This window comes from Chelonia mydas, chromosome 6, assembly GCF_015237465.2.
Source record: "Chelonia mydas isolate rCheMyd1 chromosome 6, rCheMyd1.pri.v2, whole genome shotgun sequence".
Taxonomy (NCBI): domain Eukaryota; kingdom Metazoa; phylum Chordata; order Testudines; family Cheloniidae; genus Chelonia; species Chelonia mydas.
Window position 1 is genome coordinate 101,132,784 of NC_051246.2, and position 26,641 is coordinate 101,159,424.

General features: G+C 41.8%; 1 protein-coding gene across 5 annotated transcripts in view; it reads right to left on the bottom strand.

Annotated features, from left to right (window-relative positions):
- EFCAB11 (EF-hand calcium binding domain 11) overlaps positions 1-26,641 on the bottom strand; it is a 121,576-nt gene that overhangs the window by 75,440 nt on the left and 19,495 nt on the right. For 3 of the 5 annotated variants that reach the window (XM_043548125.1, XM_037900824.2, XM_037900823.1), the window contains one exon: positions 25,393-26,641. This exon is cut by the window's right edge and continues 1,595 nt beyond it. The exons of 1 other annotated variant lie outside the window; for it this stretch is intronic. Coding sequence is in view for 1 of the 4 variants with exons in the window: in XM_043548126.1 (XP_043404061.1) it covers positions 24,635-24,650 (16 nt within the window). In the remaining 3 variants the exon portion in view is untranslated. Of the gene's footprint in view, positions 1-20,607; positions 24,651-25,392 lie in introns of those variants that run through there. One more of the 5 variants, XM_043548126.1, reaches the window with a different exon arrangement.

Below are 26,641 nucleotides of genomic sequence, written 5' to 3' on the forward strand. Positions count from 1 at the left end.
ATACACAGTATTGACATTTTGAACCAACAATATATATTCTGGAAAATGAGGGAAGTGGTCTGTATCCTATGGTATGAATATGTTGCAGGGACTGTTTGACTGTGTTTGTTTGAAACGTGTGACTGTTTGACTGTGTGGCTGTTTGTTCCAGGTGGGCCTTAAGTGCTTGACTGGAGGGAAGGCTTTGAGCTGGGGCAACTGCTTCGAGCCAGCAGCCTTATAAAAAAGGCAGCCAGCTGTGAACCGAGGAGAAGCAAACTGAGGGAGTTTGCCTTCTCACAGAGTTTTTGCCTTTCAGGCTTCTGTGAGCAATAAATACAACAACTTCTATCCAGAAAGTCTTCATTTTCTCTGATGCAGTGCAGGGTTGATACTTGGGTCTCTAGTCCTTTAACCTTCTCTTTCAATGTGGATAGTGAGTGATCAGCTGTTGTGACCTGCACAGGATGTGCCATGTTTGTCTTTCTCCCACATGATAGAAGCGACTACATCTGTATGAAGTGCAAGCTGGTCTCCACATTGAAAGAGAAGGTTAAAGGACTAGAGACCCAAGTATCAACCCTGCACTGCATCAGAGAAAATGAAGACTTTCTGGATAGAAGTCGGCGTTTGGTACTGCAGGCACAGCATGCTGAAGATTCAGAGAGGGCAGTGCAGAATGGGAAAGAAAATTGGCAGCATGTGACCCCTAGAAGAAGAAAGAGGAGAACCCATGTACCCCCAATGCAGATATAGGTAAGAAACCGTTTTCAGGCTCTCTGCACAGGTACTACAGTGGAGAATGGTTTGGAAGAGTCATCTGAGGGAAGGGATCAGAAGGAGACTGCATCGACTGGAAGGCATGGGAAGCATTGTCCTAGGGATGGGGGTTCCAAGAGGAAGAGATGGGTCGTGGTGGTCGGCGACTCCCTCCTAAGGGGAACAGAGTGATCCATCTGCTGTCCAGACTGGGAAACTCGAGAGGTGTGCTGCTTGCCTGGAGCTGGAATTCAGGATGTGACGGAGTGTCTGCCGAGACTGATTAAGCCCTTGGACCACTACCTCTTCCTATTTCTCCACGTGGGCATCAATGACACTGCCAAGAATGACCCTGAGTGGGTCACTGCAGACTATGGGGCTTTGGGAAGAAGAATAAAGCATTTTGAGGTGCAAGTCGTGTTCTTGTCCATCCTCCCTGTTGAAGGAAAAGCCCCAGGTAGGCACCATCGAATTGTGGAGGTAAATGCGTGGTTATGCACATGGTGTCAGAGAGAAGGCTTTGGATTCTTTGACCATTGTTCCAGGAAGAAGGATTACTGGGAAGAGATGGGATTCACCTAATGAAGAGAGGGAAGAGCATCTTCGTAGGCAGACTTGCTAACCTAGTGAGGAAGGCTTTAAACTAGGTTCGCCAGGAGATGGTGACCTAAGCCCTGAGGTAAGTGGAGAAGTAGGATATCAGGAGGAAACACAAGGAGGAGGGTGCAACAGGGGAGGCCTCCTGATTCATAATGAGAAAGTAGGGCAATCGGCTAGTTATCATAGGTGCCTGTACTCGAACGCAAGGAGCCTGGGAAACAAACCGGAAGAATTGGAAGGCCTGGCACAGTCAAGGAACTATGATGTGATTGGAATAACAGAGACTTGGGGGCGGAGGGGTAACTCACATGACTGGAGCACTGTCATGGATGAGTATAAACTGTTCAGGAAGGACAGGCGGGAGAGAAAAGCTGAAGGTGTTGCACTGTATATAAGAGAGCAGTATGATTGCTCAGAGCTCCAGTATGAAACTGGAGAAAAGCCTGTTGAGAGTCTTTGGGATAAGTTTAGAGGCGAGAGCAATAACACTGATGTCATGGTGGGCGGCTGCTATAGACCACCGGACCAGGAGGATGAGGTAGATGAGGCTTTCTTCGGACAACTAACAGAATTTTCCAAATCACAGGCCCTGGTTCTCATGGGGGACTTCAACCACCCTGACATCAGCTGGGAGAGCAATACAGCAGTGCACAGACAATTCGGAACATTTTTGGAGAGTGTTGGGGACAACTTCCTGGTGCAAGTGTGGAGGAACTAACTAGGGGCCGTGCTCCTCTTGACCTGCTGCTCACAAAGAGGGAAAAATTGGTAGGGGAAGTAGAAGTGGGTGGCAACCTGGGCAGATGTGACCATGAGATGGTCGAGTTCAGAGACAAAAGAAAGAAAGGAGAGCAGCAGAATACAGACCCTGAACTTCAGAAAAGCAGACTGACTCCCTCAGAGAACTGATGGGCAGGATCCCCTGGGAGAGTAACATGAGGGGGAAAGGAGTCCAGGAGAGCTGGCTGTATTTTAAAGAATCCTTATTGAGGTTACAGGAACAAACCATCCCAATGTGTAGAAAAAATAGTAAATATGGCAGGTGACCAGCTTGGCTTAACAGTGAAATCTTTGCTGATCTTAAACACAAAAAGAAGCTTACAAGAAGTGGAAGTTTGGACAAATGACCAGGGAGGAGTAGAAAAATATTACTCAGGCATGCAGGAATGAAATCAGGAAGGCCAAATCACACTTGGAGTTGCAGCTAGCAAGAGATATTAAGAGTAACAAGAAGGGTTTCTTCAGGTATGTTAGCAACAAGAAGGTCAGGGAAAGTGTAAGATCCTTACTGAATGGGGGAGGCAACCTAGCAACAGATGATATGCAAAAAGCTGAAGTACTCAATGCATTTTTTGCCTCAGTCTTCACAGACAAGGCCAGCTCCCAGACTGCTGCACTGGGTAGCACAGTATGGGGAGGACGTGAGAAGCCCTCAGTGGTGAAAGAATGGGTTAAGGACTATTTAGAAAAACTGGACATGCACAAGTCCTTGGGACCGGATCTAATGCATCTGAGGGTGCTGAGGAAGTTGGCTGATATGATTGCAGAGCTCATGAAAACCCATGGCAATCAGGGGACATGACGGACGATTGGAAAAAGGTAAAGATAGTGCCATTCTTTAAAAAACGGAAGAAGGAGAACCCGGGGAACTACAGACTGGTCAGCCTCACCTCAGTCCCTGGAAAAATCATGGAGCAGGTCCTCAAGGAATCCATTTTGAAGCACTTGGAGGAGAGGAAGGTGATCAGGAACAGTCAACATGGATTCACCAAGGACAAGTCATGCCTGACCAACCTGACTGCCTTCTACGATGAGATAGATAGCTGGCTCTGTGGATATGGGGAAAGTGGTGGACATGATTTACCATGAATTTAGCAAAGCCTTTGATATGGCCTCCCGCAGTATTCTTGCCAGCAAGTTAAAGAAGTATGTACTGGATGAATGGACTATAAGGTGGATAGAAAGCTGGCTAGATCATCGGGCTCAACGGGTAGTGATCAATGGCTCAATGTCTAGTTGACAGCCAGTATCAAGTGGAGTGCCCCAGGGATCGATCTTGGGGCCAGTTTTGTTCAGCATCTTCATTGATGATCTGGATGATGGGATGGACTGTACCCTCAGCAAGTTCGCAGATGACACTGAACTGGGGGAAGAGATAGATATGCTGGTGGGTAGGGATAGGGTACAGAGTGACCTAGACAAAATGGAGGATTGGGCCAAAAGAAATCTGATGAGGTTCAACAAGGACAAGTACAGAGTCCTGGAAGGAAGAATGCCATGCACCGCTACAGGCAGGGGACCGACTGACTAAGTGGCAGTTCTGCAGAAAAGGACCTGGGGATTAGAATGGATGAGAAACTGGATATGAGTCAACAGTGTGCCCTTGTTTCCAAGGCTAGTGGCATATTGGGCTGCATTAGTAGGAGCATTGCCAGCAGATTGAGGGAAGTGATTATTCCCCTCTATTTGGCACTGGTGAGGCCACATGTGGAGTATTGTGTCCACTTTGGGCCCCCCTCTACAGAAACGATGTGGACAAATTGGACAGGGTCTAGCGGAGCGCAACAAAAATCATTAGGGGGCTGGGGCACATGACTTACGAGGAGAGGCTGAGGGAACTGGGGTTATTTAGTCTGCAGAAGAGAAGAGTGAGGGGGGATTTGATAGCAGCCTTCAACTACATGAAGGGGGGTTCCAAAGAGGATGGAGCTAGGCTGTTCTCAATGATGGTAGATGACAGAACAAGAAGCAATGGTCTCAAGTTGCAGTGGGGGAGGTCTAGGTTGGATATTAGGAAAAACTATTTCACTAGGAGGGTGGTGAAGCACTGGAATGAGTTACCTAGGGAGGTAGTGGAATCTCCATCCTTAGAAGTTTTTAAGACCCAGCTTGACAAATCACTAGCTGGGATGATTTATTTGGGGTTGGTCCTGCTTTGAGCAGGGGGTTGGACTAGATGACCTCCTGAAGTCTCTTCCAACCCTAACCTTCTATGATTCTATGAGTATGTTCAGTGGCCCACAGAACAAGTGATGCATATGGAGTATGATTCTGGACATCAGAAATGGTAGGTATCCATCAAATGGAATACCCACAGTCACTCTTCCAAGCAAGTGGACATCTTAACATCATCTGTTATTTCCCTGTAGTACTACACAGATCTTTTCTGACATGTCTTTTTCTTAATGGATTTTTTCTCTCTTCTAACATCTCTTTATAGTAGCAATTTAAAAAAAAATGTAATAGACTGATCAAGCGGATGCACCAACAAAGTCAGAGTTTCTATTGACATCTGGTACTTGATGTCCTTGACAGAATGTCCTGTGCATTTGTCAGTAAAAATAACACAACAAATAAAACTAGTTGCAATAGTTGCAACACTTAATGCAGAGCAGAAAAGCTGATGTAACTATACCTGTGAAGTAGGTAAAGGACATATATGAGATGCATCCCCATCTTGGGAGGAACACAGTAGATATTTAAAAGAGCAATGAAGTAGTACACAACAGTTCAGGTCAAGAAGCGAAGATGTAAATGGTACAGAATTAAATTGCAGGGCTAGGCAGATTCTAAAATAATCAAAGGAAATTATGTAGGTACTAAATAAGAAGTACGTGCATAATGTATAACCAAAGGCATGACTATGCTACAAATTAATCTAAGTCAGTAGACCTGGTTATTACATGGTTTCAATTTACACTGTTGAAAGGATCTTGGACACCTTCCACACCCACAGTACTGATTGAAACTGTGTAGTCATCAGGTTCGCAATATTGTTTTTGGATTGTGGACAGGTCCCTGTGTGTTGTCAGGGAATATCATAGCTGAGGGACAGAGCTAAACTTTTCTCAAAGCTTTGTGAAACTATGTGCACGGGCTGAAATTGTGGAAAAGCAGCATCACCTGCCCCATAACCTCAGCCATGCTGAACACAACGCCATCAACAGCCTCAGGAACAACTCTGACATCATAATCAAAAAAGGCTGACAAAGGAGGTGCTGTTGTCATCATGAATAAGTTGGAGTATGAACAGGAGGCTGCTAGGCAGCTCTCTAACTCCACATTCTACAGGCCATTATCCTCTGATCCCACTGAGGATTACCAAAAGAAACTACATCATCTGCTCAAGAAACTCCCTGAAAAAGCACAGGAACAGATCTGTGCAGACACATGCCTAGAACCCCGACCAGGGGTATTCTATCTGCTTCCCAAGATCCATAAACCAGGGAATCCTGGACGCCCCATCATCTCAGGCATTGGCACCCTGACAGCAGGATTGTCTGGCTATGTCTCTCCTCAGGATTGTCTCTCCACAGGCCCTACGCTACCAGCACTCCCAGCTATCTTCAAGACACCACTGACTTCCTGAGGAAACTACAATCCATCGGTGATCTTCCAGAAAACACCCTTCTGGACACTATGGATGTAGAAGCCCTCTACACCAACATTCCACATAAAGATGGACTACAAGCTATCAGGAACAGTATCCCCGATAATGTCACGGCAAACCTGGTGGCTGAACTTTGTGACTGTCCTCACCCACAACTATTTCACATTTGGGGACAATATATAACTTGAAGTCAGCGGCACTGCTATGGGTACCGGCATGGCCCCACAGTATGCTAACATTTTTATGGCTGACTTAGAACAATACTTTCTTAGTTCTCGTCCCCTAACACTCCTAATCTACTTGCGCTACATTGATGACATTGTCATCCTCTGGACCCATGGAAAAAAAGCCCTTGAGGAATTCCACCATGATTTCAACAATTTCCATCTCACCATCAACCTCAGCCTAGACCAATCCACACAAGCGGTCCATTTCCTGGACACTACTGTGCTAATAAGTGATGGTCACATAAACACCACCCTATCCCGGAAACCTACTGACCTCTATACTTATCTACATGCCTCCAGCTTCCATCCAGGACACACCACATGATCCATTGTGTATAGTCAAGCTCTAAGATACAACCGTATTTGCTCCAGTCCCTCAGACAGAGACAAACATCGACAAGATCTCCATCAAGCATTCTTAAAACTATAAAAACAATACCCACCTGCTGAAGTGAAAAAACAGATTGACAGAGCCAGAAGAGTACCCAGAAGTCACCTACTACAGGACAGGCCCAACAAAGAAAATAACAGAATGCCACTAGCTGTCACCTTCAGCCCCAACTAAAACCTCTCCAGCGCATCATCAAAGATTTACAACCTATCCTGAAAAATGATCCCTCACTCTCACAGATCTTGGGAGACAGACCAGTCCTCACTTACAGACAGCCCCCCAACCTGAAGCAAATAGTCTCCAGCAACCACACACCAAAAACACTAACCCAGGAACCTATCCTTGCAACAAAGCCCGATGCCAACTCTGTCCACATATTTATTCAAGTGACACCATCATAGAACCTAATCACATTAGCCACGCCATCAGGGGCTCATTCACCTGCACATCTACCAATGTGATATATGCCATCATGTGCCAGCAATGCCCCTCTGCCATGTACATTGGCCAAACCGGACAGTCTCTACGCAAAAGAATAAATGTACACAAATCTGACATCAGGAATCATAACATTCAAAAACCGGTAGGAGAACATTTCAACCTCTCTGGCCACTCAGGAAAAGATTTAAGGGTGGCAATTTTGCAACAGAAAAGCTTCAAAATGAGAAAGACTCCAATGAGAAAATGCTGAGCTTGAATTAATATGCAAACTAGATACCACTAACTTGGGTTTGAATAGAGACTGGGAGTGGCTGGGTCATTACACGTATTGAATCTATTTCCTTAAGTTAAGTATCCTCACACCTTCTTGTCAACTGTCTAAATGGGCCATCTTGATTATCACTACAAAAGTTTTTTTTCTCCTGCTGATAATAGCTCATCTTAACTAATTAGCCTCTCACAGTTTGTATGGTAACTTCCGACTTATCTGTATATATATATGTTCCATTCTATGTGTAACCCTTCTGCCTGTCAGAATTGGCAGCAACAAGGGCCGGTTCAGTATCTAGGGGTTCCATTCCAATAACACAATGCAAAACCGGCTTGAGCCCACACTCAGTGACCTGGGACAAATATATACCACCCCCACTGGGCGCCTCCAAGAGGCAATACTTCCCCTCTCGCAAACACAGAGTCTGAATGTAGCAAAAAGCCCTTTAATAATAGAGAGAAACAACCACCAACACAACCCATGAGCAAAAAACCCACCCCAAGCAAATTTGGGGCATGTCCTTTCCCTTTGGTTCTTGAGTCCAGCAACCCAAAATCACCTAAAGTCCCAAAAGTCCAACAACCCAAAAGTCTCTGTCCCTGGGCAGCCCCAGAATTCGAAAGTTTATCCGCAGAGCTTTACGTCCCAACCTGGGTGGAGATGGGGAGGGTTAAGGGGCACTTTACGTGGTCCAAAGCTGATTGCCCCACCTCTCCATGGGGCTCCGCTCTGCCAGCCGCCCCCATGAGCTGCCCCAGGCATCGGACAAACTGCTCGGCCATATATCTTCACGCTCCCCCACTACTTAACACAACACTCAGTGATTTCAGCTCTTAGTAAGTTTAGCTATTTTGTGATTTCAGCTTGTAGTAGGGGAGCCTCGGTGCTGGTGCACCATTAGCCCAAAGTGAATTCAGCTCAGCAGCCTGTAAGTAGACTCCTAATGGAATCAAAATTAGCTCTGATATTCCACAGTGGAGAGAGGAGAAAGTGCAATTAGCATGTAAGGCCCTCACCAGGGGGCCCATGCTACCAAGTATTAATACCTGTCCCCAGCCTCTCTCCATTCACTGGGTTTTGGAACCCCTGACCCTTGCCTAGAGAGTGCTGCTTACTTGATGGTGAGTCCCTCCATCATAACAAAAGGCCAAGTACAGTTCCACTGTCCTTGAGTCTCATAATCAGGATAATAACAGTTTATTCCTGCCCCAATAACAGGGAAACTGGGGCTCCTACAGCAGCCAAAGTGACCATCTAGGCGGGGTGGGTGTGCCTATGCAAATGAGATCAGCCCCTGAACTTCTTTTCCACAACCCACCATGACTCGCTACCAGATGTCAGGGTAGAGCTCATCCTGACTCTGCTTACATCTGCATCCGATGAAGTGGGCTGTAGCCCACAAAAGCTTATGCTCTAATAAACTTGTTAGTCTCTAAGGTGCCACAAGTACTCCTGTTCTTTCTGCGGATACAGACTAACACGGCTGCTACTCTGAAATCTAATCAGGATTTAGACTACTAGTATTAAAAAAAAAAAATGGAAGAGAGAAATTATATTACACCCAACCCTAAAAACTCCAAACTTACATAACTTCTCAGTCCAGAGACTCATTTGATAGACTAGTACAATTTTTTTCATGACAAGTAAACTTTTTTAAGTCTGGTGCTGAATCAATGATCAGAAAGACTAATTTCTGATCTTTGAGTCTCAGAAGCACTACCTACCTGCACTTAATAGTTACAAGCCCCAGCACTCCTTAGCAGGTCTTAAAATGGCTTTTATGTTTGCACATAAGTAAGATGGTTGTTGTCTTCCTGCACTACAGAAGGATGTGTGTCTGTCAGCACTTGCACAAGAAAATTCACCACAAGAAGAGAAAACTGAAAAATTTCCAGCCACACAGGCCAATGTTTTAGAAAGTTATGAGAGTATGAAATGAAGGGAACAGGCTGCAAAACAGAATTGTTGTGCTATACATTCACATACAAGCAATAAATCTAATGCACATTCACTGAAATCAACTTGGAAACAACAACAGAAAATAGGTGAGAGCTGGAGAACAAATTAGCTAATTTATATGCTTGTTAATTAAATGCATCAGTGACCCTTCATTGACCTTCTTCACTAGACTGACTTCAGATAGAGTCCATTTTAAGTGTTTATTATGAGGTTCAGTTTGTCAGTATTAAAAAGGTAGTTTGAAGGATTTATTAACCTTCCAACATTTAGAATCTAGCAATAAAAAGTGCAGACAGCTGATATTCTTTAACACATGACATCAAAACCAATTTAGATTACATTTAAATTGTTAAAAATTACAAAGTTATGACTTTTCAGCATGCATTCGTTAGCTGCTTTTATTAAATAACATTCATGGTGAAAAATGCCAGTCACAGCCTAATATGTATTTACATATAAGCAGAATGAATGCTGCATATATATTTGTATTTGCTAATTTATGTAGAGAAATAACATTGCACTTTGGTGTAACATACAGTATATTCACCTTGTAAGTGAGTATATTCTACTTGTAAGAATAGCTGGCATGTAAATACCATGACAAGGAAGGAAAGAATTTGCTGCGAGTTTGCAATTTAGAAGTGTAAGAAAAACAGCTCAATATTTATTAGCTGAATCAACAAATAATGTTGATTACAAAAAGCAGGAGGAACCAAAAGCCATCAGTCATGACAACAAGAGTTGTTGAGTCATATTCCATTTTCTAGAGAAAGTGAGTCTGAAATTCCATGATTCCAAAAATTGGTTACAAATACCAGAACTTCATAATGAAGAAACAAACACAAAATGGGAGACATTAGTATGACAGGAGGTTTACTGCATACGTACTAGGAATACACCACATTAAAAACTGAAAATGAGTCTATAATACAAGACTTTAATAAAGGGATTAATATATTTGCCTTTGTAAACAGTAAATTTAGGAGAGTTAGTTATTTCCCACAATTTAGCATTGGTGAGACTGCAACTGGAGTATGGCATTCAGTTTGGTCACACATCTACAGCAAAGTGACTGAAAGGAGATTTCAGAGTAACAGCCGTGTTAGTCTGTATTCGCAAAAAGAAAAGGAGTACTTGTGGCACCTTAGAGACTAACCAATTTATTTGAGCATAAGTTTCCGATGAAGTGAGCTGTAGCTCAAGAAAGCTTATGCTCAAATAAATTGATTAGTCTCTAAGGTGCCACAAGTACTCCTTTTCTTTTTGAAAGGAGATTGTACATCTTGGAAAATAAGACTTCTAAGAAAGCCAAGCAAGGACTTGACAGATTTTTCCCCTACCTGTAAATAAAGTTCCTACAAGTTATCTATTCAACAATGTGGACCAGTGAAATTCCCTGAAGGAGCTGGTGACCTCCAGGGTCGGCTTTGCCTATTCCGATTTAGGTGAGATGAAATGCAATCTTTATCTGCATCTGAATGGACCCCAAATATGCACCTTCACCTTTTAGTTGGGCCAGTGCACTTTGAGATGCCACCCATCTCCAGAGTCCTGACAACATCCTTTCAACAGGCAGACACATAAGACACTGATTTTGACGTCTACCAACCCAACAGGGCTCCCCGTTTTGTTGGTTTAGGAAGCAGTTTCCAGATTAATTCTTTCCTAGCTCTTAAAAGACTCAAAATAGCTTAACTAAAATTTGTGAACATTTGACTTTGATAACACAGACATCTTTTTTTTTGGGGGGGGGGGGGGGGGGGGGAGGGGGAGGGGAGGGAACCCTATACAATACTACATCACTAACAGGTCTTTGTGGATTCCAGAATGTTTTGTCTCAGAAATGTCACAGATAGGCTTCTGAGCCATTCAGCAACTTGGACATCTGGAGAAATGTGCTCTAAGCATCAGTGCCCACTGGCCCTTAATATTAACAGAGAAGCAAAAAACTCCACAGTGAAACAACAGCCATCACCCCTTTGTCAAAGGAAGCATATGTTGACAGTGACATCATCTCTACAGAACCTTGCAAATGCACATAAAGAACAAATGGAGAGGGCTTACATAATTTCAAGCAGAAGCTCCACCCCTCCTAATTCTGCCTAATAAGCAGCCAGAGAGCTGGCAGAATGGACTTTCAAAGTAAAACACGCTGGATGTCCATCTGCCTAAGTCAGTTTGACACACGATGACAAACCTATACATCTACATCTTTTGGGGATCCTGTCAGACTGATAAATAAAAGAAGAGGAAAAAAACTGAATTTATCTAAAAGAGTCTCCGTTTGATACACAGAGAAGGTAAAGATTGGACTGAAGCGAGATTATACAATTCTTAGGTTTAGAACAGAAACTGGACAGGGACATTTCCTATTTAAGAAGGAACGATAAACCTCATTTGAGAATAAATCCAGGAACTGTAATAAGGAATTTTTCACAAATATAAAGCCCTAACAGAGAACTGAGTAAACCAGACAGGCTGTTACTGTTGAGGAATATGGGCTGCGCCACACCAGATCACACCAATAATCCATGTTGTCTGGTACGCTGTCTCTCACAGTGCCCTCTATCAGTAGGGCTACCAGGCATCCGGTTTTCGACCGGAACACCCAACTGAAAAGGGACCCTGGCAGTTCCGGTTGGCACTGCTGACCGCGCCGTTAAAAGTCTGGTCAGCAGCGCAGCGGGGGTCAGGGACTAAGGCAGGCTCCCTACCTACCCTGGCTCCACGTGGCTTCTGGAAGCGGCCGCCAGGTCCCTGCAGCTCCTAGAGGATGGGCGACTACCAGGGAGGCTCCGTGCACTGCCCCTGCCCTGAGGGCTGGCTCCGCAGCTCCCATTGGCCAGGAACCGCGACCAATGGGAGCTGCGGGGGTGGTGCCTGTGGGTGCGAGGGCAGCGCACGGAGAATCCTTGGCTACCCATGTGTTTAGGGGCTGCAAGGACCTGGCGGCCACTTCTTGGGAGCCATGGTAAGTACCGCCAGCACCCTGTACTCTGAACCCCCTCCCACACCCCAACCCCCTGCCCCAGCTCGGAGTCCCCTCCCGCACCCAAACTCCCTCCTGAAGCCCGTACCCCCCCCAACACTCTAAACCCCTGTCTCAGCCCCCTCCTGCACCCCAAATCCCTCATCCCCGCTCTACCTCAGAGTCCACACCCCCAGCCAGAGCCTGCATCCTCTCCTGCACTCTGAACCCCTCAGCCCCTGCCCAGAGCCCCCTGGTGCATCCCAAACCTCTCATCCCCGACCCCACCCCAGAGCCCGCACTTCCAGCCGGAGTCTTTTCCCCTATCCTGCACTCCAAACCCTTCCCTCAGCCCGACGAAAGTGAGTGAAGGTTGGAGAGAGCGAGTGATGCAGGGAAGAGGAATGGAGCAAATGGGGGTGTGGACTCAGAGAAGGGGTGAGGCAGGGTGTTCGGTTTTGTGCGATTAGAAAGCTGGCAACCCTAAGTATCGGATGCTTCAAAGAAAGGAGCAAGAAACCATATAAGGGACAAGCTACAGAACAATTTATCCATTCAAGGAAGTTTCTTCCTTATCACAGACTGAGGAAGATAGAGGAGAAAGGAAAAAAATGACAGTCATAAATTCAAAGGATGGGATGAAGGAGGGTAAAACAGAAAATTTCAAGATTCCAAAAAGGAATCACTGGCTGGGTGACAGACTGCCTTGACAAATTTTTTTTACAGCGTAAATAAGAACCCACTATGAATCAATTCACCTTCCACCTTACTGCCACTAGTACACAGATCTGGACTTGAAAGATAGGAGATGCTAGATCCTGATGTAGGCCTGACGGAAAGAAATCTAGAATGGAGACAATCAAGGCCTTCTTGTGGAGAGGTAGTTTTAGTAAGAGACAAACACAAAAAGGAAGCCCCCTCCAAAAATATGCTTTGGGAGGGGACTGTGTCCGCTCTCAAGGAAGGTGCTAATGAAAGACCCATGTCTCACATGGAGTGCCTGTAAATTGCCAGAAAAAAAGGTTTTCTAAATGACTGCACTTTGCTGGGCCTTCGATCAAGAGAAAGTGGAATCCTCAGCTATAGGGTTAGCAGAAGGTCTTTGTAGCAAGTCCACTGAAGCCACATTGAAGTTATGCATGAGAACCATATATCTCCCACATTTTTAAATGCAGTGGGTTCAGAAAGAAATCTATAGCAAGAGACAGTTACCAGAAACCTGTGGACTTTTTAGTTGACTCAAATAAAAAATTCAAGGTTTACAGGTCTTCACTTGCAGCACATTAACTCATAGTTCTCACTCACTTGAGTGAATCCTGCCATATCCTTGTCAGCTAATCAACTTGATTTCTAAGGACCAACACCAGAAAAACTACTTATATGGGAGAGAAATATCTTAGACTGTAAATCTCCAATGGGCAGAGACAACAGTAATTAAATTCTGGTCAATACACAAGAATCTTTGCTTTGGCACACAGACTTCTGCTCTTCCAGTTTGAGTATCCAAAGACCTGGGCATTGTCTGAATGAATCATGACTGAGTCCTGGTACCAGTTGCTAAAGAGATATAGATGCAGAGCTCACATCCGATCCTTCCCCTCTAGTTGAAGGATGTGCCACATTCTCTCTTTCAATTAAGACCCTTTAGCTGGTCAGCTTCCCAAGTGCTTCTACCATCCAAGCAAGTCTGCTAGTCTCTCTCCTTTGTCAGAAGGAAGAGAGATTTTAGAATCTATCATATGCTTTATTATTTGGTCAAGTCTTAGATTTTAAACTTTTGGGATTAACAGAAAGAATTTTGGGTTGTACTGAAACCTCCCTAAGTCATCTCATGCTATTACTTCAGAATGGAATTCAGTTTTCTGTCTCCCAGATATGAAAAAAAAATTTAAGGGTCTGAAGGTTTTTTGTTTGTTTATTTTAAATCAATCTGGTCATCTCAGGGCTGAATCAAGGGCAAAATCCTCCGTTTGTCAAACCTTTTGAAGGTAGTCAGTACAACTTATCAAAGGCTCTAGGAAGAACATTTTAATTGGCTTCCTCTTACAGCTTCAGAAGCCACATTTTCTAGACTCTGGGGCTGAGAGGTGGGTGGCATTGCCTTTTTTTTGTCTCCTGAGGGAAATATTCTGATTAAAACTCTGAAAAATGTAATAAAAACAAATCACAAAAATACCAGTAAGACAGCAACATGCATACTTTTAAAAACCTTGACAATTTTCTGAATATAAAGATTACCAGAACACATGTACAGTTTGTGTACTTTTACCAATATTTAACTCTTAATTAAAATAAAATACCTAGGACCAAATGAAGGCATGATTGTGTGAACTGTAATGATCTAGTATGTACTGTGCTCGTACATACTGACAATTAGTTTAAGCATGTTTATTACACCATGTAATGACTTAATATGTCATGTCAAAAACAAAGTACAAGCCCTTTCACCAATTTTTTTAAACTAGGCATTAATTCAATTAAGTTTTGTTAGCATGAAGCATTATGGTAACCTCTTACCAATCATATTGTACTCTCTAAGACAGATATTAGCTTTCTTAATATAGATTCATAGATTCATAGATATTTAGGTCAGAAGGGACCATTATGATCATCTAGTCTGACCTGCGCAACGCAGGCCACAGAATTTCACCCACCACTCCTGCAAAAAACCCCTCACCTATGTCTGAGCTATTGAAGTCCTCAAATCGTGGTTTAAAGACTTCAAGGAGCAGAGAATCCTCCAGCAAATGACCCGTGCCCCATGCTACAGAGGAAGGCGATATGCAACAGAGATTCACTTGTAAGAGACAGCAAGCGTCAGAACACAATGTAAACACATTAGAAAATAATACACTTGTAGAAAGTTGATTTCTAATTCCAAACAGAACAAGAAAGGTTGTTGTTTTGGTTAAAGCATGAAAGGTTGTTGTTTTGGGATTCAGGATAGGTGGTTTAATTCTGGACTCTGCCACAGATTACTTTTGTGACAATCAGCAAGTAATTTAATTTCTCTGTGGCTCTGGACCCCACCTTTAAAAGTGGATTATAATGCTGTCTCTCCACCCTTTGCCTGTCTTGTCTGCTTAGATCATAAACTCTCCAAGGCAAGGACTATCTGTTTGTACAGCATCTAGCACAATGGGGGCCTGGATCTTGATTCAGGCTTCTAGGTGCTACTATAATACAAATAAACAGCAACTCTTTAGATTAATCATTAGGAGTAAGTGAAAAATTCCCTCCATATTTGCCTTTCTTAAGTCTATACTAGACTCTCCTGGGCTAGCAAAATATCTAGGACAGATTACACTTTCAATAAAAGGTACATTTTAGAGGATACTGGTGATCTTTTACCCTAAAACTGGAACTAACTCTAATTTAAATAAAAAGGGGAATATTCTGAGGGAGCTAATGGGGTATTTGAAGCTTTCCCCTCCAGGTCAGTGGTTCAACCTAGTACTGGATGATAGTGATCAACAGTTGTTGCTGTCCAATAACCATTTAGTAGTCTACGTAAGATGAGTTTGGTGGTCCGGAGTCTAATTCCCAGTGGACAGAAGCTGTACCATATCAACAGCTAATGCAACAGAAAATAATGAACATCCTCGTTGGTAGTCCCAGAAAAAGAGACCATGGACTGAATTGTCATAAGTCTCAAACAACCCTTTCACTCTTAGAGATGATCCCTTTTAGAACTGAGACACTGTCAGGGGAAAGAGAAGAAACCCACACTAGTTGTTTATAAATAATAATTCAATCTCCAAAGCTGTCAATTTGGCATATTTTATGAATGCTATATTTATACATTGTAAAGGCTATTCTATAGGCTTACCCTATGTGAAGTAAACTGTCTTTAAAATAAGAGAAGGACACAGAAGTAGAAAATATCTAAACATTTCATTTAAGTAATGTTTTTGGTGCAGGTGTGTAGTTTTCAAAAGTTTAAAGGTCCATTTTTTGTAATGGCCTATTCCTACGTAGGAAGAATAAACCTAATTATTCAGATGCAGTTGATGCATATATGCAAGACTATATACACACATTTACACAAGAATTGCATTCCTGGATCCCAATCCTGCATACGCTTAATTTTAAGCATGCAAGTACCCCTTCTCACTTCAATGGATCTAACCCACCCGCTTTAACTTAAGACTGTGAGCGAGTGTTTGCAGGACTGGTACACAGAAAGGGAAAAGATTTAGGTACTAGACAATATCTGTTTAAAACCTATATTTTCAAGACTGCATCTTAAATTGGAGTAGGTTTAATTATTTACTTATGACAGTTTTTCTGTCCACTGAAGTGCATTTTTAATTTTTCCAAAGAAATAACTGAGGAAAGTAGTTTCACTTGACTATCCATGACCTTCATCAAATGAAGCATCATCCTTCTCCTGCAAAGGCACTTTCAAAGCTTTGATTTGATTTTCAACACTAATTGCCACTCTGATGTTATCCATTCAAGCTCATGGCCCTGACCATAAAAAAATAACACATACAGACCAAACAAAAAAACCCAAGAAAAATTCTTAATGAAAATTCATTAAGGGATCTATTCCTTATGAAATAACTCTCCCAAAAGGAGCATTCCCCTTCCCTTTATTATTAATTATTTATGAACTGGCCTAGTTATGCATAACCATATGCCACTGTTATTATTAAAATTAATGATCCTTAGTTTGTATTCCTTACTCCTGTAAAGACTGCAGGATCAGGCCCACTGATTAATTTCAAGGGAATATATCAGAAGGAGCCTTTGGTTCCTAAACAAATATCATAATCTCTAGAGCACTTTTACCTCAGGGCAATATTTTTGTTAATTTATCACCCTTGCACGTAGCTGGTATTTTTTGTATTAATGATGGGTTTTTTTCAATTTCCCTTACTTCTCACCAGATAAGGGCAGGGACAGACTAGGTGTTCTGACAGTCTGGATTCTTCCTCATCTAGCAAAAGCAGTCTGGGGGAAGGCAGGAGGAGCTATTGGGCTGTATTTAATTCCTGCCCTCCCAGAGCAGGAAATTTGTCTATGGAGAAGTAGTAGAGATGTGACTCCAGTCCCTGATAGGAAACTTCAAAGGAAGCTTGAGGGTCAGAGCAAGAAAATATTTTCTTGGATGAAAGTAGCTTTCTCTGGATCTCTGTATGTGAGCCAATGATATCCAACATGGTATACTGTACAGATGTATCAGCTCATGAGCAATAATATGTTATTTTTGAGCACGTGACCAGCTTTTAACCAATGAATTGAACAAAAATATACATTCACAATGAATATATTCACATGTACACATAAAAATGTATTTTATCCATTAGAGATCATTTTGAAGAGAAAACAATACAAACTTGTGTATGTGATTAATTGTGATAATATGAAAGGCTGCAAGACAGTTGCTTAAGAAATGAGAACAACAAAGGAATAAACTACTGCAGGCATCACCAGAGCTGGAATGATATTGTACTGTGTACTACATTTCCATGGCAACTAGCCATAGGAAGATGAATGTTTCATATTCACTCTGCTTTGCAGTACATGTCTATAAATCAAACTTGCATAAAGAGCATAAGATTTCTGCTGTGGGGTGGTTCTCAAAACTGGGTTATTTTCTTGTTACTGGATAATTATAAGAAAGAAATATGAAACAATTAGGTCATTTTTAGCGGGGAAAGAACTAACACACAAAAATATTAATACACCTCTGGCATGTGACCCTATTAATTTAAGTGCAAAGCAGCATAAAATTCAGATCATGAATGGGATACAGTGCTTCTGATCTATGAGCTCTGATGTGTGCTTGCTAGCTTCAGAAACTGTATGTCCATTATTCATTCTTTTTTTTTTAACAGACATATGTCATTTATTGGCTCTTTCACATTTTCATCTTCATAAGAATTACCATTTTTCAGCTTTGTTCTGCTATTACATTATTATTACAGTTTGAGGATTCAACAATTAAATATCTTCCTCTTATACACAAATGGTACAGCTAAGACAGATATTTTCTTGACAGCAGTAATTAATAATGCTGTATATTTCTAACTAGGTTAACCAAACATAAATCAAAGTTTCACAACAGAAAATGCAAACATTTCTTGCAGTGCTTTCCGGCAACATCTGGTATGCCACCATACAATGAGGAAACCATGTTCACTTTTCATTATAAGTTGTTCAAGCTTAATAATTTCACATTATCCTATTTAAACTTTTCTGACAATTCATACATGTACTCTCAAAGAGAGAATGAATAACATCATTATGAAAAAAGTTTTAATTCATGAATCAACAGACTATCAAAATAAATAAGTGTCCTACCATTAAACCACTCACCACTAGGTATTACTACAACACTGACATTTCAATCAGATGTACCATGATTAAGCACCAGATGTGCATTTTGTCTAATACACCTGGTAAGCTCACAGAAACAGTTGAACTTTACAGTTCATTTTTACCACAATATTTGTGTATGTACTATGGTCAATAAATGTGATCAAACATAAATTGAAGATTCACCTGAAGCTTCCATGAACCTTAGCAGCAAATTACACAGAATATTAACATTTTGGGGAAAAACCCACAATATATTTAGCAGACAATTTCTAAATGAAATTTTATATTAATCTGTATGACATGCAAATATTCTCGTATTGGTCTTATTTCCTTGAAATAAAATAAAAAAAACTGCACACTTACTATACCCAGGAACGCTTTTGAATCAACTGTATCTATTCTGTTCTTACCTTAAACAGAGCATTTAGCACCACCAAATGGTTGAGAAGATCTATTGCCAGGTTAAATTCATTCAGTATATCTTATCATGTTTATTTTATGTTTATAAATACACTTCATATCCAATATCAAAGAGAAGCACAGATATTAACTGTTCATTTTTGGTGGGTTAGAGAAGTACACTATGCATTGTAATCCATCTTATCTTGCTATATCATACTAAAAATGTAAATTGTATTTTAATAGTAATAAAAATGCATAAATGGAAAATCTAGGCAACTCATTTTAAAGCTCATTTTGCCGGGAGAGAGCAAAACAAAATGTATGTTCATCTTTATATTAGCATTTTTGCACACACAGAGTCAGGCAATTGCATGTGTAAAACCTGTACTCTTCTGATCTCAGCATGCAAATGTTGAGTTTTACTAATATGCTTATTTGCACTTTTTGAGTAGCTCATATGTTGCACAAGGATTTGTACATTTGGCTCTGAATATTGAAATTATGGTAGTTTGTTTTAATGTAAATTACAATATAGTAATGACAGACAAATAATGCATGTGATCAGAGAGAAAAAGAACGTTTTGAAATGTGATTCATTCAAAAACATTTTTGAGGTTAGCATGTAATTCACTATTTTAGGATCTCAAGTCACAAACGTCTGTGTGTGTGTGCATGAATGCATGTATACATTAAAAAGAAAAGGAGTACTTGTGGCACCGTAGAGACTAACAAATTTATTAGAGCATAAACTTTCATGAGCTACAGCTCACTTCATCGGAGTATCTAGAGGATATCCTACATCTATTGACGACAATGACAAAACTACCATGTATTTCAGTGGGGTCAGGATTTCTCCCCTGTTGTGTAACAACTGTCTTTGTACTTCTCTTCTTAAGACTTGCCTGGCCTTGGCTTCAGTGATTGATATGTTTCTTTTAAATTTTACTAAAAATAATACATTGGAAGATTTGACCTTCGGCAGCAAACGTATGCCCTATACCGCAGCAGCAGAAGCTAAATAGGCATTAAAAGCTATGACCTTGAATTTTCTTTCTTTAAAAAAATTATTTTCTTTTTTCTAGTCTCTTCTGGCACTCAGCTGCTTTCACATTTTTTTTTACTTCATTTTTATTAGAAAAATCTCAAACTTTCAATGCTTAGCTTCTTAAAATTAAAGTGATGTAGCAGTACATGAAATGCTATAGAGACAGAATCTTTACCAACCTGCAGGGCTTACAATATTAAGAAAGAAAGTTAATTTAAAATTATAAGTCATTTAGATGACAACTTTATATAGTTCCAAAATGTACTCATTAAGCTCTTTTCTTTCTAGTCCCAACAAGCCTATCTTCAAGCTTGCTCCTGCTCTTGGTCATCAAAGGATGCATTGTCCTAAGCGATCACTATTATGTGAGAAATAATCTTTGAAACTGCAGTACAAGTAGCATAGTCTGTATCATATTCCTCTCCAGCTCTCATACAACATTTGTAAATATGGAATCACAAGGCACACAACTTGGCAATACTGCATTATGGTATCTACTGATCAATATGTTTTGCACGTATGACAGGTATGACACATTTTTTTGTGAAAGATATATTACAAGCTGTTTTTTCAGCTGTTACTGTTAAAACCTGGATGCTAGACCACAGCGGAAACACCAGTGCAGCATACCTTTTGCTTCACTAGAGAAATGTTATATCACAAAATTGTATTGTCCCCTTTTCCATTCTGTTATGGTCTGTCATACGAGATCAAATCCTGATCCCCAATAAATCAATGGCAAAATTGGGAGCAGGATTGGGCCCAACATTTTTAGAAATGATTTTGCAAAACAAAGCCATGTTTAAATATATTTCAAGAAGTAGAGAGTAAAACAATATGAATACCAATTATATGAATAAGTGTACTTTATTTAATTGTGACTAACATTACTTTGCTTTGGTCAGCAGACCAGTACAGACCGTACCGTAAGTCACTATATTTGTTATATGACAAGAGAAGAATTTTAACCAATTACAGCACAGACAAATCAAACATTAGCTGCTTCTCATACAACAAAAGAATCCTTAAATGACACATCCACGAGGGTCACTTTGTTCCCAAAGTGACTGCAATGGAGAATATAAAGTAACAGCAGAACATTTTTCAAACCTTTACTACAGGGGTTCTCAACCTTTTTCTTTCTGAGGCCCCCCACAACATGCTATAAAAACTCCAGGGCCCAGTGTGGGAGGGGGCTTGGGCATAGGTGTAGTTTGACTTCTGCTTTGGGTGGTCAGAGTCTAGTGGGGCTCAAGCCAGCTCCACACAGTGGGGTCCAGGGAGGGAGTGCCAATCCATCTCCACCCCACACCTCACCTCAGCAGGCCACACGCCTATCTGGGTTGTATGTGTGTATGTGGGGGGCAAAACCAAAAATTATAACTCAAAGGAGGGGGGCTCAGCTCAAAAAGTTTGAAAACAGCTCAGGGTGCAGGAAGAGGGGTAGCTAATAGTGGTGTGCAGGCAGGGGCGTAACTCAGGGTGCAGGCCAGAGCGTAGCTAGAGGCTGTGTGCAGACAGAGGGGTTGCTCAGGGTGCATGGAGAGGAGTAGCTAGACACTGTGTGCAGGCAGGGGTAGCTCAGGCTGCAGGGAGGGAGTTGGATAGGGCTGTGTGTGGGGAGGGCTTCCTGGGGGTCCCTGTTCCCCAAGGGCTCTGTGAGCCTTGGACCAGGTCCCCCCACCCAGGTGGCGCTTACTAGCTGCATGAGCAAAGGGGGCTGGGAGCTGAGGAACAGATTCAACCCTCTGCATCAGTAGCAGCAGGAGACGAGGGAACGCTGTGGCTGCCTGCTCCATTATACCAGCCAGAGAGCAACAGCTGTCCCTCACTGCCTGGGTCTGGCTTCCCGCCTCCAACCTGGCCAACGGGTGTGTGTGTGTGAAGCTGCCCTGGGACTGTCCTGTTCTTGCACTGTAGCTTTGGGGGGGTGGAGGGGAGGAGAACACCCCTGTGCCCCCTCAACTCTGCCCATGGGCTTAGGGCTTCTGCCCCGTGGGGGGTGCTGGGAATCGGGGCTTCAACCCCGCGGTTCCGACCCTGCGGCTCCTGGCTTCAGCTCCGCGGGAGATGGTGGGACTCAGGCTCTGGGTTTAAGAATCATGGAATATTAGGGTTGGAAGAGACCTCAGGAGGTCATCTAGTCCAATCCCCTGCTCAAAGCAGGACCAACACCAACTAAATAGTCCCAGCCAAGGCTTTGTCAAGCCAGGCCTTAAAAACCGCTAAGGATGGAGATTCCACCACTTCCCTAGGTAACCCATTCCAGTGCTTCGCCACCCAACTAGTGAAATAGTGTTTCCTAATATCCAACCTAAACCTCCCCCACTGCAACTTGAGACCATTGCTTCTTGTTCTGTCATCTGCCACCACTGAGAACAGCCTAGCTCCATCCTCTTTGGAACCCCCCTTCAGGTAGTTGAAGGCTGCTATCAAATCCCCCTTCACTCTTCTCTTCTGCAGACTAAATAACCCCAGTACCCTCAGCCTCTCCTCGTAAGTCATGTGCTTCAGCCACCAAATCATTTTTGTTGCCCTCAGCTGGACTCTCCAATTTGTGCACATTCCTTCTATAGTGGGGGGACCAAAACTGGGCGCAATACTCCAACTGTGGCCTCACCAGTGCCGAATAGAGGGGAATAATCACTTCCCTCAACCTGCTGGCAATGCTCCTACTAATACAGCCTAATATGCTGTTGGCCTTCTTGGCAACGAGGGGACACTACTGATTCATATCTAGCTTCTCGTCCACTGTAATCCCCAGGTCCTTTTCTGCAGAACTGCTGCTTAGCCACTCTGTCTCCAGCCTGTAGCAGTGCATGGAATTCTTCCTTCCTAAGTGCAGGACACTGCACTTGTCCTTGTTGAACCTCATCAGATTTCTTTTGGCCCAATCCTCCAATTTATCTAGGTCACTCTGGACTCTATCCCTACCCTCCAGCATATCTACCTCTCCCCCCAGCTTAGTGTCCATTTGCGAACTTGCTCAGGGTGTAATTAATCCCATCATCCAGATCATTGATAGAGATGTTGAACAAAACCGGCCCCAAGACCGACCCCTGGGGCACTCCACTTGATACCGGCTGCCAACTAGACATTGAGCCATTGATCACTACCCGTTGAACCAGACAATCTAGCCAGCTTTCTATCCATCTTATAGTCCATTCATCCAATCCATACTTTAACGTGCTGGCAAGAATACTGTGGGAGACTGTATCAAAAGCTTTGCTAAAGTCAAGATATAGCTATAGCTATATCAAGTTTTAGCCACCGGGCCCCACAGGCCCTCTGAAAGGGTTTGCTGACCCCCTGTTGATAACTGCTGCTTTAGTAGGCATGAAAAGCAATATTTTTATGTCCTCTTTTTATTAATGTGGGTTGTTGCATTTTCTTCTTCTTGTATAATACAAGACTTACTATAAATGGATGTTTCTTGGCCTACCTTCAATTTGATCAGCCACAAATATGATACACTCCCCTGCAATGTGCTATATCCTTAAAAATGCCCTGAAAAGAGCTTTTTTAAATGATTAGCCCTACAGTGATGTGTTAAATCTTTAATGCACAAAGGTAAGAAGGTCACTCAACATACAAGTTATTCCATACTTAATGTCCTTTCTCCCCCTTTTTAGTGACCCTGAAGATGCTTTGACTGCTGCTCTGCTGGGTGGCTCACTATGCACCATACTGTGACTCCAGAAAAAAAAAATCCAAACAAAAAAAACCAAAACCAGCAACAAAATGCAAAAACTAACCTTACAACCATTACAAGATCACGTTTAAATAACTTTAAAACCAAAACTGTTAATTTGGACCAAATATCCACATGGAGTCTTTGCAACAAATACAGTACAATTTCATTTTAAGACTCAATACAATGAATATTGTGAGTTTTATAAGAATCTATTACAACTTTTATAGGAACAAAACATATATATGATGTCACATTAGTTCAGACAAAACTCATACTTCCTGCATACTGGAATGCAGCTTTGGGACTCTAATTATGCAACTGATAGCCAAAAATAAAAAAAAAGCCACCCGAACATTTTTATAAATCACTCAAACTTCATCCATCTGAAATGGATAGAGGGAGAAACATTCCTGTAATATAAGAATTCCCACAAAACTTTTGAACTGTGGATAAAATAACTTTCTCTTTGTGAGTGCTGTTGTGATAATAAAGCCTTCAAATCTACTCTAATTGTAAATTTAACTGTAAAAAGTGAGTGGGAGATCATAAAATGTCACAATAACCTGTAACGACAAGTGTTGATGGGAATAGGTGCCAGAAAACCAGACCGAGAAACTGGATTAGCCTAAACTAAAAAGGCCACATTGATATAATCAAAGGACTGTTGAAATTATGCTTGTTAAAAACAGATGATGGCCAGAAGTTCACGAACCAAAATTGGTGTGTTGTGTATTAGGCCTAATTAGTGCACAAAATAAATAAGGGGATGGGCTATTCCACACACCATTCCCTTTGGGGGTCTTTAAAAGAAAGAGACTTTGGGAGGAAAAGACTGAATGAACAGATGGAGCCGAAAAACAGTCAGAGATTACTGAAGCAAGCTTCATCACCATGGTTCCCACCCGTCCTCCCCCCATCTCCTGGGACTCCAGGCCTTCATCATCCTAATCCTGAGATATGTCTTTACCAGACCAGGCCAGAGAAAGGTACCCAGATGATATCAACAGATCTATCAGCTCCAGCTGAATCCCGAACACCGCTTCGGACGGTATCAGACTTTAACAGCAGCAGCTCCAATCCATTTCTACTGACTTCTCTTTTGCCCCAAAGGACAATTATTACCACCTTTGACACCATCCAAAAGACTATCAAACAAGGGGAAGAGAGGGAGGGGGTTCCTTCTAAGTCTCTCCACAGCTAAAGGGAAAGGAGAAAAAAAGTTAAAATAAAAGCCTTACTTAATAATTTATATTTCAAATGCTTTAACCATTTTTCCCTCTTTTGTGTATCTTTAATAAAAAGTTAAAAGAATTTTAAAATGGTGTGTTTGCCATGGTACTAAACAGGCTGAGGTCTCTGTATGCCAAACCCCAGACCTCGTTTTAACACTGTTTAATGTTGGACAGTGACTGGGTTATGTTAACACCTTTGGCTCATATAGTCCATCTAAATTAATACAACACTATAGATTAGGGGTTAAGTTTCCAAAGTGACTTAGAAACAGGCTTTTAATTGCCTTTTGAACATTTTACCCACAGGCTACTAAGTTATTATAGCACTTTAGGAAATTTTACCTGTAGTCTCTTGTAGAATGTACTAGCATGTTAGTTCCACAGTCTTCAAGAGACAGCTCTCAAGCTCCAGTTTCTCAAACAAGTCATGAAATTGTGAAAATGAGTATTTTTAGACTTCTGAAGAGACATTGTAGGATGCAATGTATTAGTTTTTCATGTTTGGTAATATTTAATCGTGCCTATAGTGTCTATTTAAAATACCAGACAAATCCCTTTTTCTTGAATGGTATGTTATATATATATGTACACATATATACACACACATGACTCCTGGGGGAATTCTGCATCAAAAATTTCAAAATTCTGTGCCAAAAATTTCAACATTCTGCATATTTTGTCAAAATAATACAATATAATCACACCAGTTTCAATTGTTTTGGTAATTTATTTAAACTACAATACAGAAAAAAAAGTCACAATAACTACTCAGCATTCCCTAAACACGTGAAAGTTAAGTTACAAACACTTGGTAACCAATAGCCTGCATTTCAGTTATAATTCTGGATTTTCATTTAAATTACATTACAGAACACCAAACAGCAACAACAACAAAAAGCAGGATGTCATTTTAAATTGCTCAGATTTTCACATATGAAAGTCCTATAGTTTTGCTAATCATTGTCCTGCATTTCAGTGCAATCGAGTATTTTCATTTAAATTATAGTACAGAGAACAAAGAGCCTTCAAGTTTTTCCTCACTTAGTGATTTCCTTCTGCTAGAAAAGATCAAATTGTACAGTGAAAAACTTCTCTCTGCATCTGCAGAATTTGAAACAGTATTTATGCAATTCAAGGCCAGCTTGGCGATATTTGGAATTCTCTCCGTCATTGAAAGCCAAAACACTTGGAGGTCTACAAAAATAGGTTGACTTTGAATAGCTTCAGGCACTATCTTTTCCCTGTACAATTTTAGCTCCTGTTCAGGTACCTCAGAAAAACTAGGTATTGCTTGAAAGCATTCACAGTGTTCTGGCAGGATATAAACACGATGAGGATTGAATAACCCGCAAGCTTTGAGAAAATTTAGACCTGGTTGTCCAAATGACAAATATTCGTCAAGCTTTTTAGATGCTTCATGGAATGCCTCTTTAAAGAGATCTAGACAGGCAAATCTTTTAACAGGAGATAAGTTTTCTGCCTCCCTAAATTTGAAGAACTCTAAGGTGTTTTCTGAAGGGAGCTCTAGATGTGAACTGAAATATATCTGCAGTTCTTCCAGAAAGTCAAATGCTTTAATTGTGCAAGCCTTCCTGCTCTCAAATGCCAGATTTATACTGAAAATTTGTTCACATTTCTGTGCTAGAAAAGTGATCTGTACGTTCAACAATGCATAATTAGTTGGGTCATTCTTCATTTTCTGAATAGTTTACACAGAAACTGGGGAGCTGCTGTTGCACTTCATTAAAGAATTCTTTGTAGAACTGAAAGTTCTTAGAGTGATACTGGACAGCAGGGAACCAGCTGTTCCAGTGTTTTCCGCCTGGGCTAGGAGGCAGGGCCATCCTCAGGATTTATGGGGCCCTACGCAGTATTATTAAACTATGCTCCACTGAAGGCAGTCCCCAGCCGGCACCGCTGACCCCAGTGTGTCGAGCTGGCACAGCCACCACCCCC